The sequence below is a fragment of the Thamnophis sirtalis genome, unplaced genomic scaffold (assembly GCF_051295495.1).
Source record: "Thamnophis sirtalis isolate CommonGarterSnake01/CBP01778 unplaced genomic scaffold, rThaSir2_p1.2 scaffold_6, whole genome shotgun sequence".
NCBI lineage: Eukaryota > Metazoa > Chordata > Lepidosauria > Squamata > Natricidae > Thamnophis > Thamnophis sirtalis.
Window position 1 is genome coordinate 68369467 of NW_028261386.1, and position 13022 is coordinate 68382488.

At 35.2% G+C, this 13022-nt stretch overlaps 1 protein-coding gene across 7 annotated transcripts in view; it reads left to right on the plus strand.

The window, feature by feature from the left end:
• The window catches only part of ARID4B (AT-rich interaction domain 4B), an 84506-nt gene that overhangs the window by 35284 nt on the left and 36200 nt on the right, over nt 1-13022 (plus strand). For all 7 annotated transcript variants that reach the window (XR_015696989.1, XM_087718077.1, XM_087718072.1 and 4 more), the window contains 5 exons: nt 5879-5958; nt 7104-7177; nt 9675-9824; nt 10575-10643; nt 11617-11711. Coding sequence is in view for 6 of the 7 variants with exons in the window: in XM_087718077.1 (XP_087574203.1) it covers nt 5879-5958; nt 7104-7177; nt 9675-9824; nt 10575-10643; nt 11617-11711 (468 nt within the window). In the remaining variant the exon portion in view is untranslated. The remainder of the gene's footprint in view (nt 1-5878; nt 5959-7103; nt 7178-9674; nt 9825-10574; nt 10644-11616; nt 11712-13022) is intronic.

A 13022-nucleotide genomic window follows, 5' to 3' on the forward strand; every position in this document is an offset into this window, starting at 1 on the left:
GGGCAGGTATAGTATCATCACGTGGATGTAAACTGTAGTGCATTGTCATTAGTTTCCTGGTTTTTCGGTCCAAAATGTCCAAATCAGCTTGTGTCCAGTTAACTGTACCAGCTGTGTATCTTATAACTGGTATTGCCCAGGTATTTATGGCCTTAATTGTATTTCCACCGTTCAATTTAGATTTCAAAATTTTCCTAACTCTGTTGGTGTACTCTCCCCTGACAATAGTTTTTACTTCTCCATGCTTGAAGTTATCCAACTGTAGAATGCCTAAGTATTTGTAGGCTTCATTTCTGCTGCATTTAATTAGTTGGTCATTGGGCATTTCAATTCCCTCACATGTAGTGATTTTGCCCCTTTTTAGGGATATAGTGTCACATTTTTCCATGCCAAACTGCATTGAAATATTGGTGCTGAATACTCGGATTGTGTTTGTCAGTGATTGGATTTCTATTTCTGACTTTCCATAGAGTTTCAAATCATCCATATATAATAAATGCGAAATTTTTTCAGCTTCTTTGGCTGTTTGGTAGCCTAATTTCATTTTTTTTAAGATTACTGATAGTGGGATCATGGCGATGATGAAGAGAAGAGGTGAAAGTGAATCACCCTGGAAAATTCCTCGCTTGATATTAACCATTCCGTAGTTCTCATTCCCTACTGCCAACTCAATTCTCCATTGTTTCATCGCCTTTTCAGTAAAGGATGTAATATTTTTGCTAATGCCAGTTGTTTCTAAGCATTTTATGATCCAACTATGTGGCAATGAGTCGAATGCCTTTTTGTAATGAATCCAGACCATATTCAAGTTCGTTTTTCTGTTCTTACAATTTTCTAATATCATTTTATCAATTAGGAGCTGATCTTTTGTGCCCCTGCTCCTTCTTTTGTTGCCTTTTTGCTCTACTGGCAAGATGTTGTTTGTTTCCAAATAATCCATCATGTTATCTGCAATAATGCCTGTGAGTAATTTGAAGGTTGTTGGCAAGCATGTTATTCGTCTGTAGTTTTCAGGTGTTGTTCCTTTAGTTTCATCTTTCTGAATCAAGTATGTTTTTCCAGTTTTCAACCATTCATCAATTTGGCCCTTTTGTAAAATTTCATTCAGTTGCCTGGCCAATACTGCATGTAAACTGATCAGATATTTGAGCCAGAAACCATGTAATTGGTCCTTTCCAGGTGATGTCCAATTCTTTACCTTTTTAACTCGATTTTTGACCATCTCAGTTGTTATTTCTAATACTTGCATTTGTTTGTTGCCAATGCTTTTCTCAAAGTCATGTATCCACTTTGCTTCCTTGTTGTAGTCCTTTGCATTTTCCCACAATTCTTTCCAGAATTCAACTGTGGCCTGCTTTTCTGGTTTTTCACTTTTGGTGTCACCATTCACATTAAGACTTTGATAAAAACGCCATTGGTCTGATCGAAATTGCTGATTTTGTTTATATTGGATGATTCATGCCTCATATCTTTCAATTTTTCTAGCTGTTGCTGTTATCCGCTGTTTTACAATCTCTACAGCTTCATTGATGTTTCTTGTATCCAATCTATATCTTCTGATTAGCCGATCTATGGTTTTGTTGTTTTTAAGCCGTTGCTCATGCATGTTCTTGCATCTGCCCTTAATTTTTTGACTTTTTGTTCCAATCGGATTTTCCACTTTGGCTTTGGTGCTTTTTCTGTTGTGTGACTAGGTACTTTGATTTTAATGCCTAGTTCATTAGTGACCATTACAGCTGTGCTGTACATTAACTGGTTCGTTTCCAAGATGGATCCCGATTCAATTGTTGAAAACACTGCATTAACCATTTTCATGATAGGGGCCAAAATTTTCTTAGGCACAGTTTTTAGTGATGGTAAACGTTGCCTTTCCTCATTAAGCAGAAAATGCTCCATGATCTTATCCTTCAATTCTTTTTGTTTTTGAGTTAGTTCATCAGTTGGTTCAGTGATAACTGGTTCTAGTGGTGGTGGTGTTATTTCCTCCCCGAGAGCTTCTTCTGGGAGTTCTATTATAATGTCTTTAGTTGTGTCTTGAATATCAGTTATTTCTGCTTGTGATATTGTTTTTTTGGTTTTGCAATTTGCCTGAATTTCCTCATGTTCAACTTCACTAAACACTTTATTCCGTATAATAAATCGCCTTTGATCTGCTAGTCGTTGTTTACTAACATTTGAATCTGGATATTGTTCTTTCCATAATTCATACATTCGCTTTAAATAACCTCTTTTTTCTGGCTCTGAGTTGTAGTAACAGGCCATTATGGCACGGTTTTCATCTGCACTATATTTTTGGCATTTTGTTGGCTGGTCCACTTGTAGGCCACTTGTCGACGGATGTCCAGGGACCCCAACATCCGCCGCGGCCCTTGTTAACCCGCACAACGACTGATGCGGTATAAAATTTTTATTCGTTTATTCTTTCACCATATTGTATGGGTTGGCGGGTTTTTTTTATGGGGCCAGTTGCCAACCTGACCTAAACCCTCCTCCTTTCTCATCCGGGCTTGGGACCGGCAACGGCGGAGTTGTTGTTGTTGTTGTTATTATTATTATGTTAATATTTGGTGAGATTACCAGCCTTTGGGGCTGGTTGGTAGCTCAACAGCTCGAGTCCTAACCAAGGACCTAGGAACTGTTAAGGTAACGTTGGAGGATATAAGCCGTTCCAAGTAGGGTGGTTTTTTGTAGAATCAGAATGTTCAAGTCTGATAAATTTAAAATTTCCAAATAGCAAGGTAGCCCTTTAGGTATTGTTCCAAGGGCTCCAATTACAATCGGGACAACACACAATTTCTTTTTCCACAGTTGCTCAACTTCAATTTGCAAGTCCCGGTACTTTGTGATTTTTTCTTGCTGTTTATCTTCAATTTGTGCATCTCCAGGTATTGCAATGTTAATGAGCCATACTTTTTTCTTTTCAACTATTGTTATGTCAGGTGTGTTGTGGGCCAAGTGTCTGTCAGTCTGAATTCTGAAGTCCCACAAGATCTTGACTTTCTCATTCTCTAAAACCTGAACCTGATGTTCTCAGTGGTTTTTGCTGTACTCAAATCCAAACTTTTGGCACAATTTCCAGTGAATGATCTTAGCAACACGGTCATGGCGTTGTAGGTAGTCAGTTTGTGAAATTTTGCTGCACCCACTGATAAAGTGGTCGACTGTCTCATCTTTCTTATTACAGAGGTGACATTTGCTGTTGGTGGTAACATGTTGAATTTTTGCCTTCATGCAGTTTGTGGCTTAGGCTTGTTCTTGAGCTGCCAGAATAAAGCCTCCTGTTTCTTTTTTCAGAACTCCTGATCTTAACCAGTTCCAAGTTAGTTTTTGGTCAGCTTTGCCTTCAATACTTTTCAAGTGTTGGCTATGCATAGCTTTGCTTTTCCAATTTTCAGCTCGCTTCTCAATTACTTCTTTCTTATATTCAGCTTTTGACTTAGTTGTCTTTTAAAAGGCCTCCTTTATTTACTTCCTTAATCATTGGTTCTTCACTTTTCTGGATGTAATCATTCAAGCTGTTTTTTTCTTCTTTCACAGTCTGTTTTACTTGTAGGAGTCCTCGACCACCTTCTGCTCTTGTTAGATATAATTGGTCAACATCATTTTTAGGGTGCAAAGCATGATTCATTGTCATAAGCTTCCTTGTTTTTCTATCCAAATTGTCCAACTGCATCTGGGTCCAGTCAATTATTCCTGCAGTGTATCGAATCACAGGTATAGCCCAGGTATTTATGGCTTTTATGATGTTTCCGCCACTCAATTTGAACTTTAATATCTTGCAAATTCATCAAATGTACTTGACTGAAGTTAACTCCTTGACTTTATTATGCATTAAGTCAGAGGCCTCTAAAATCCCCAAGTACTTGTAACCTTCTTCTGGTTTTATTGCCTTTATCATTTCTTCATTCTCAAGTTCTATCCCATCATCTTGTTGCACATTTGTCAATTCCAAACTACATACCAATGTCTTGGCTAAATTCTTTTGTGCTTTCAATTAATGAATTCAGTTCAGCTTTTGTTTTACCAAACAGCTTCAAATCATCCATGTACACCAAGTGTGAAATTTTCAGTCCTTTTTTGGCAAGTTCGTATCCATAGCTCATCTTCTTCAAAATGATTGTCAGTGGTAGCATTGAGAGTATAAATAATAGGGTTGAAAGGGAATTGTCCTGGAAAATGCCTTGTTTAATTTCAACTTCACCCAGTACTTCTTCATTACCTATAAGCTTCGTTTTCCAGAGGTTCATTGAAGTTTTTATGATTTTTTGTATGTTGCTGCTGATGCCAAAGATTTTCAGGCATTTTTTGATCCACCTATGGGTAACTGAAATAAATGCTGTCTTATAGTCTATCCAAGCCATGAACAGGTTGGTTTGTCTTTTCTTTGAATTCTTTAGGATTAGTTTGTCAATCAGCAGTTGGTCATTTGTTCCTCTTGAATTTTTGCAGCATCCTTTCTGTTCTACAGGAAGCAAGTCCTTTCTTTCCAAATATTCATAAGTTTGGTTTGCAATGATACCAGTAAAGAGCTTGTATGTTGTTAGCAAACAGGTGATCGGCCTATAGTTTCCAGGATCCTTTCCTTTTCCTTTTTCTTTTTGGATCAAAAATGTCCTTCCAGTTGTCATCCATTCATCATTTTTAGGTGTTTTTAAGATCTGGTTCATTTGGGCTGCCAATCTTTTGTGCACACTTGTAAGTGCCTTTAACCAGAAGCCATGTAAGTCATCTGGTCCAGGTGCACTCCAGTTCTTCACTTTTCTTGACTGTCTTTGCACCATTTCTTTTGTTATTTTCACATCTTACCTTTTGTGCACTTTAATAGAATCCTCAATCTATTTGATCCATTTTGCATTTCTGTTGTGCTTTTTGTTGTTTTCCCACAAATTCTTCCAGAATTTCAGAGCTTTCTCTTTATCAGGCTTTTCATTTGTTGTTACTCCATCTCCACTTTCTAAGCTCTTATAAAACTGGTGCTGATTTGCTCTGAACTCTGAGTTTTCCTTGAATTGAGTTACTCGGTTTTCATATCTTTTAATCTTTTCAGCAAAGGCAACAACCCTCTGCTTCAACTCTTCAATTACTATCGCAATCTTTTTATTCTCCAAATCATATATTGCTTCCAGGCTGAATTTGACCTGCTTGTTCTTTAGCTGACCTTGCCTTAGGTTCTTCAAGTTATTATTATTATGTGGTTAATCTTTGGTGAGATTCACAGCCTTTGGGGCTGGTTGGTAGCTCCAAGAACCTAGGAGCTGTTAAGGTAAGGTCGGAGGATATAAGCTGTTGTTGTTGTTGTTGTTGTTGTTGTTGTTGTTGTTAGCTGAATTTTGGAGAAGTAGAGATTGCAAGAGTCTTTTTTCTTCACTTAACATCAGGGTTTGGTGAGAGAGAATTCCACTTAAAGGAATGCAGTTTGTTTTTTTCTCTGAAAAGCAGGCAAAAATAAAAGAAAATAGCCCTCTGCTCAAAATCATGCTGCAGCCAGAGGCAGACAACCTCTTTTCTCTCAATTAACACAGGGCTTTTAGGAAAATAGAAGCTGCAATGCCTCAAGTTTCTTCTTTTTTTATTTCTTATATAAAATTACTTTTCCCCCTCTGCTGGGTATTGTCAGATGGCAGAGGATGATGGAGGCCAAGGATTTTATTTTTCATGCAGGAAGCAATTTAAGACCAGCACTCCACCCCCATCCAAATTACTTGAAATATATATAGTAGTTGGAAAAGGGGTTTTTTATATGTTCAACATCCATGACAATAACAACCAGATGTGTAGACCGTATAATACGCATACAAATACATTTTTGTGATCTCTTACATAATATTAAATAAAGTTTCTATATAATAATTAAATGCATCTTTTTATTTCTTTACAGGTGGTTTGTTCAAATTGTAGTGATGAAGTTGCAGTAAAGAAAGATAATATTCTTGTTCGTTCTTTCAAGGATGGCAAGTTGTGAGTGAAAATGTTTGATTTAATTACTATTTGTTTAAATACTATGATGTAACTAACAGAGATGGCAGATGGACTCAGATTTGTTTTATTCATGAGAATGAAGGAGTGGGATAGAATGAACAAAATAATTCTGCATCTTGCCTTCTACTTCACAGAGAGTATGGATATATAAATACAGAAAACAATGTGCCATTTTGTGTTAATATTGAAGTGCATGGATAGAATATTTCTACAATTTAAATAATTTTTCTGATGTAGGATTTCTAAAAAAGTGTTATTCCCTTGTATAATATGCTTGTAAATAATTATGATAATAATAATGTGGTATTATTTTAATCATAATTGGGACCAGAATGTCCATTGTTGACAAAGGTGGTTGTTAAGTGGATTGCATCCAATTTTATGACCTATTTGCCAGGTTTTGCTTTGTTGCTAAGTAAATCACAGCACTTGTTAAGTGAATCATATGGTTTAAACAAATCTGACTCCCTCTTTTGACTTAAAATCATGGAGCTTTGCAGCTACTATATGATTTCGGGAAAAGATAAGCTGATTCTATTTCTCATTGTCATTAGCATGTGGGTTACCCAGTCTAGGATACCATGGTCCAATCATGTAATCTTTTGGTAAAGTCCATTGAATTGAATTCACTTTAGTGTAGTTTGTTGTAAAGAAACCTATTTTGAAGTAGATATAAATATAATTGTTCTACCAGGCAGTTATCTGTGTTTCCTCATTAGGAAAACTGGGTGTTCCCTTTCCTGTTTTTTCATTCTGAGTTTGGATTTATAGCTCTTATATTTTTATTCTTCTTGTTTAAGAAAACATTTTAGCACTGTTTAAAATTGCAGATCATAAATCTTAAATTTCCTTTTCTAGCAATAACTGACAAGATCTGTACAAAGTAGTTTTAAGGCATAAGGATTCCAAAGTTTTCACTTTTTAAAAAAAATCCTATTTGCTTTGTACTAGTAGGAGATCCACATTTTATGGATAATTAATAATAGAAGATTGCTTCATTTAAATGAAGATTGTTTTATTGTCAAAATACTTAAATACTTATACTTCATTTAAATGAAGATTGTTTTATTGTCAAAATATTTAAATACTTATTTTTTAAAATACTGTTATCATAATTTGTTTAGCTCTTCAATACCAAGAAAAGATGTACGGGAAATTAGTGAGTCTTCACCAAAACCTGATGCTGCATTAAAACAAGGTAAAAATTAACTTCAAAATTAGAAAGGAGGGACTGTGTTTATTCTTAGTTATAATTAGCTAGAAAAGAAATGAGTTAGGGTTAGACAAAACTGAGAATTCTGAAAAATGTTTCTAGCAATGTCAAAATACCATGAGTCAATATTTTATTTTATTATTTTATATATTTTTATTTTTTTTCTCTCAACCTTTCAATCAGAATTTCTTTACTTTTACAAGTGTGGACGTTGGTCTGCCTTCTACATTAGCATTGGAGGCAAGGGCCACAGAGAGTGCCTTATGAGAGAAAATAGGTAGTATTGGTCTGAGACATGGAGAAAAAAAATCAGATGTTAAAATCTAAATATTAATCTTTTCCTGGATTGAGTGGATTGGGTTTTCTTTGTTTTTAAAACTGCATCATGCCTATTTTAGATTTTATGCTACAACTTTTATGTGCTTCCTGCCCCAAAACGACAGAAAATTATGCCAGCAGTTTTCAGTGATTGTGCTGCCTACTTTCACCATTAAATAAAAGAGTAGTCTATCAAACCTTGATACTAATCTAAGTTTACTGCATAATTAAAAACAGAGAAAATCAATAGTAGAAATGAAGCTATAGTAATTAAAGAATTAAAACATTTTAATGCTTAAAAACAATTTGAGAAACTCTATGCCTAGCCATTATATTTATGCCAAAAGCAGTATCTTTAATTGGTACCTTAAAAGATGATTAAACATGGCATGGTTAGTAACTACAACTGAAAAAGCCATATTCCTTATTGCTGTCAATTATACTTTAAGAAACTGAAGAATTTTAATTGAACTTTGTAATAAGGGATATTTTCATGGAATGAAGTATTTCTTCAGGTACTTGAATCCCTATAGCCATTTAGAATTTTGTTCAGCATAATGAGAACTTCTGACTTAAATTAACTATGGATAAGAACTTGCAAGCAAACTAGGAAATAAAAAACAAGTCAAACCAAGACACACAGGTGAAACTCAGAAAATTAGAATATCATGCAAAAGTTCATTTATTTCAGTAATGCAACTTAAAAGGTGAAACTAATATATGAGATAGACTCATTACATGCAAAGCAAGATAGTTCAAGCCGTGATTTGTCATAATTGTGATGATTATGGCTTACAGTTCATGAAAACCCCAAATCCACAATCTCAGAAAATTAGAATATTGTGAAAAGGTGCAATATTCTAGTCTCAAAGTGTCCTACTCTAATTAGCTAATTAAGCTAACACCTGCAAAGGGTTCCTGAGCCTTAAAATGGTCTCTCAGTCTGGTTCAGTAGGAATCACAATCATGGGAAAGACTGCTCACCTGACAGTTGTGCAGAAAACCATCATTGACACCCTCCATAAGGAGGGAAAGCCTCAAAAGGTAATTGCAAAAAAGTTGGATGTTCCCAAAGTGCTGTATCAAAGCACATTAATAGGAAGTTATGTGGAAGGGAAAAGTGTGGAAGAAAAAGGTGCACAAGCAGCAGGGATGACCGTAGCCTGGAGAGGATTGTCAGGAAAAGGCCATTCAAAAGTGTTGGGGACTTTCACAAGGAGTGGACTGAGGCTGGAGTCAGTGCATCTAGAGCCACCACACACAGACAGATCCTGGACATGGGCTTCAAATGTCGTATTCCTCTTGTCAAGCCGCTCCTGAACAACAAACAACGTCAGAAGTGTCTTACCTGGGCTAAAGAAAAACACACCTGGTCTGTTGCTCACTGGTCCAAAGTCCTCTTTTCTGATGAGAGCAACTTTTGTATCTCATTGGAAACCAAAGACCCAGAGTATGGAAGAAGAATGGAGAGACACACGCTACAAGATGCTTGAAGTCCGGTGTGAAGTTTCCACAGTCTGTGTTGATTTGGGGAGCCATGTCATCTGCTAGTGTTAGTCCACTGTGTTTCATTAAGTCCGGGGTCAACGCAGCCGTCTACCAGGAGATTTTGGAGCACTTCATGCTTCCTTCCGCAGACGAGCTTTATGGGGATGCTGACTTCATTTTCTGGCAGGACTTGGCACCTGCCCACACTACTAAAAGCACCAAAACCTGGTTCAATGACCGTGGGATTACTGTGCTTGATTGGCCAGCAAACACACCTGACCTGAACCCCATAGAGAATCTATGGGGAATTGCCAAGAGAAAGATGAGAGACATGAGACCGAACAATGCAGAAGAGCTGAAGGCCGCTATTGAAGCATCCTGGTCTTCCATAACACCTCAGCAGTGCCACAGGCTGATAGCTTCCATGCCACACCGCATTGAGGCAGTAATTGCTGCAAAAGGGGCCTAAACCAAGTACTGAGTACATATGCATGCTTATACTTTTCAGAGGTGCGATATTGTTCTATGTACAATCCTTGTTTTATTGGTTGCATGTAATATTCTAATTTTCTGAGATTGTGGATTTGGGGTTTTCATGAGCTGTAAGCCATAATTACAATTATGACAAATCTTTAAGGGAGGTCATTCTATTCTGATAAAATTATTTTGTTTACAGCTTTTGATCAGGCGTTAGAGTTCTGTAAAAATAGAACTGTTCCTAGTAATTGGAAGACCGAGTTGAAAGAAGAAAGTTCCAGTAGTGAAGCAGAAGAAGAGGATGAAGATGAAAAGGACAAAGAAGATGATAGCAGTGAAGAAGAGGCAAGTATAATCTTATAGTGTAATAACTTTGTATTGCACTGCACGTGTCAAAATTTGTATTTGTAAATCTTGCTAGTCATTTCAAAGTCAGCTAGTCAAGCTTTGTATAAGCAGAATTGGAAAATCAGTATTTGATCAAAGGGAAATTTGGGGAAATTCTCTGTCACTTGGAGAACTATACCTGGATCCTTTATTCAGGAAATATTTTGAATAACAGAAGGAATATGTAAATATAGAGCTGATGAAGTCATCATTGCAATCATAATTATGACTTGAGATCTTGAATTATCAGCAAATGTTTATCAGATTGAAATCCACAATAAACCATATTGTTTTTTAAAGGAGAAAATTTTATTCCCAGTTCACAGCTTTACTCAAATAACATTCAACAGATTAAATTGCATTTAGTCAGATGTAATTGTACCAGAGTGTTCATTTTGGCACTCTATAGTTTCAGTCCTGTAGAAGCTTTCCTAGGAGTAATCCCAAGAAAGCAATACTAATTTCTCAGTAGAACTTCATAAAATTGTAATTTTTGTATGTATTAAATTTTCTATATTTTCCCACAGTGGAACTCTCTAAATATTTTGAAATAAAATAGATTTGAAAAAAGAATATTAGTTTAAAGATAAAAATAATATTGAACTTTAGAGTAAAACATTATAGGATGAAAATGATATTTGATTTCCTTGTTGGTGGTTTTTGAGATAGTAGGCTATATTAATGTCTTTTCTTTATTTATTTTATTAGGAAGAAATAGAACCCTTTCCTGAAGAAAGAGAGAACTTTTTGCAACAACTCTATAAATTCATGGAAGATAGAGGTGAGCATTTCATTAGGTTACTGTACAGCTTGTTTAATTGTATGAGAATTAAGTATAGTTATGAATCACATTTCTTTTCATTCCTGGTACTTGAGGGTGTTCCTTTTTAAGATTTGCATTCTTAGTTAATAAAGTGTATAGGAATAAAAGGTAATTACAAATATTTTAGTATGTAGTGTTACAAGGCAGCTTACTGTTAAAGTTACATGTTAAAACATTAATTTAAAAGGCTACATGTTTTTTTTAAACCCTCTCAAATGTATTTATATAATATGTGCACAACTTCCAGGTTATCAAAACCAAGGGTGGCCCACCAAGCAGTAGTGTCACCTATCAAGTGATTTTTTCCCCAATTGTTGCAGATCTAAGCAGGAAACTAAAATAGATGATCCTTGCTAGTGCCTATATATGACAAATAAAGAATTATGGGGGTAGGAAGAAAAATCATCCATGCAATTCCAATTTCTTCCTCCTCTGAGGTCTTCCCATTATCCAGATCAGATGGGATGTTGGCAAGAATATTGTAGGACAAATATGAATTCTCGGGGTATTTGCCAGATGCACATTAGTAAACACAGGATGTTAGCCAAAATTTCCAGTAACACGAGTTTGTGTTTGTTTTGCAAAGCCTTTTATCATAAGGTATCTTATTAAGTGCTGCTAAGATCTATTTTGTTCTGACTACCTCTGGGCCTTATAGGTACAAACTTCTGTAATTATTTGGAAATTTATTTTATTAAATTGTTACGTAGTTTAATTGGGAAGACAAAGCTTTAGTTGAATTCTCTACACATTTATTTGTAATAAGTAGCACCAAACTTTATTGTGATTATTTTTGGCTAAATATGCATGGAATATATGTTACATGATTTTGTGTGAGACTAAACTTTTAAATTGATTTATTTTCAGTAACATTAATATGAACACTTCTCATCATGCTCAAGCACTTAATTTAAAATTGTTTCTTTCATAGGGACTCCTATTAATAAACGGCCTGTCCTTGGATATAGAAATTTGAATCTCTTCAAATTATTCAGACTTGTTCATAAACTTGGAGGATTTGATAATGTAAGTACTATAAACTATTGTAAAAAGAAAAAAATAACAATCTAAAATAATAATAGTGTCACTTTATACAGCTATAAAAAGAGTTGTACAGAAGATGAGAACACAACTTCTAAGTGCAGTTGGGTATATTTGTTTTTCTTATGGAAATAATGTAACATAGTATTTGCATAACATTTTCCCACTTGTGTTATAGAGATAACTGTATATACGACAAAAATGTCATTAAACAAATACTACAAGATGCAATCCTTTTTATATACAAAAGAAGTCCTAGCAATAGAATAATAATATCTAAAGGAGCATTAAAGTAAAAAGATATTTATACAGCAAAGCTGTGGCTTATGGAATATGGGCTGATTGTACTTTGTGCTTTTTGCAAGTATAGCAATTGCTTAGAATTTGGTTCCTTTTATGTTTTGTCACACAGTCAGATGTTTAGACTGGATTTGGCATTTTTATCTATCTATCAAATTTAGGTATTTAGGTATTTATTGGGATTTATATGCCGCCCTTTTCCCTGAGGGGACTCAGGGCGGCTTACAACCACAAGGAAGGGGAGGTGCAAGGTCAAAACAAAACAATATGTGAACAACAGAAAAGTAATAAAAACCCAACTTTCATTCAGCAGTCAAACACTCGGGCGGGTAATTAGGAGCCTATCCCCAGGCCTGCTGGGAGAGCCAGATCTTGAGGGCTGCGCGGAAGGTCTGGATAGTGGTGAGGGTGCGGATCCCAAGATCAGGGATAAGCAGTTATTGTTTAATGGTATTAAAGGTATCATTGCAGGATGAAAGCTGTTCCAAGTAAAACTGCCTTTTGCAATTGACTGATGGCGAGTTTGTCAATGCCAATAGCATTCAAGTGGTGCTCCATTTGTTTGGAATTATTTACAAGTTGTCTATTCATTGATAGTACTATTGGCACTATCTTTGCTGGGGTTTTTGTGACATATTATTACATATACAAACATGTGAAATTCCAGTCAGTTCTTTAGCTGGTGTTGGCCTTCATATGCATTGAGTTCTTCCCAAGAACCTAGGATATTGTAATAGTAGTGACCTTTTGAAAATGACATGTGGAAATTTTGTCAATGTGAATATTTGCTAAATGCTGATAATCACTGGGACTGCTTCATTGTGTGTGTGTGTGTGTGTGTGTGTGTGTATGTATTTGTGCTAATAAATAAATTATATATATATATATATATATATATATATATATATATATATATATATATATATATATATATATATATATATATATATATATATATATATATATATAGTACGTATATGTACATTTGTTTTTTGA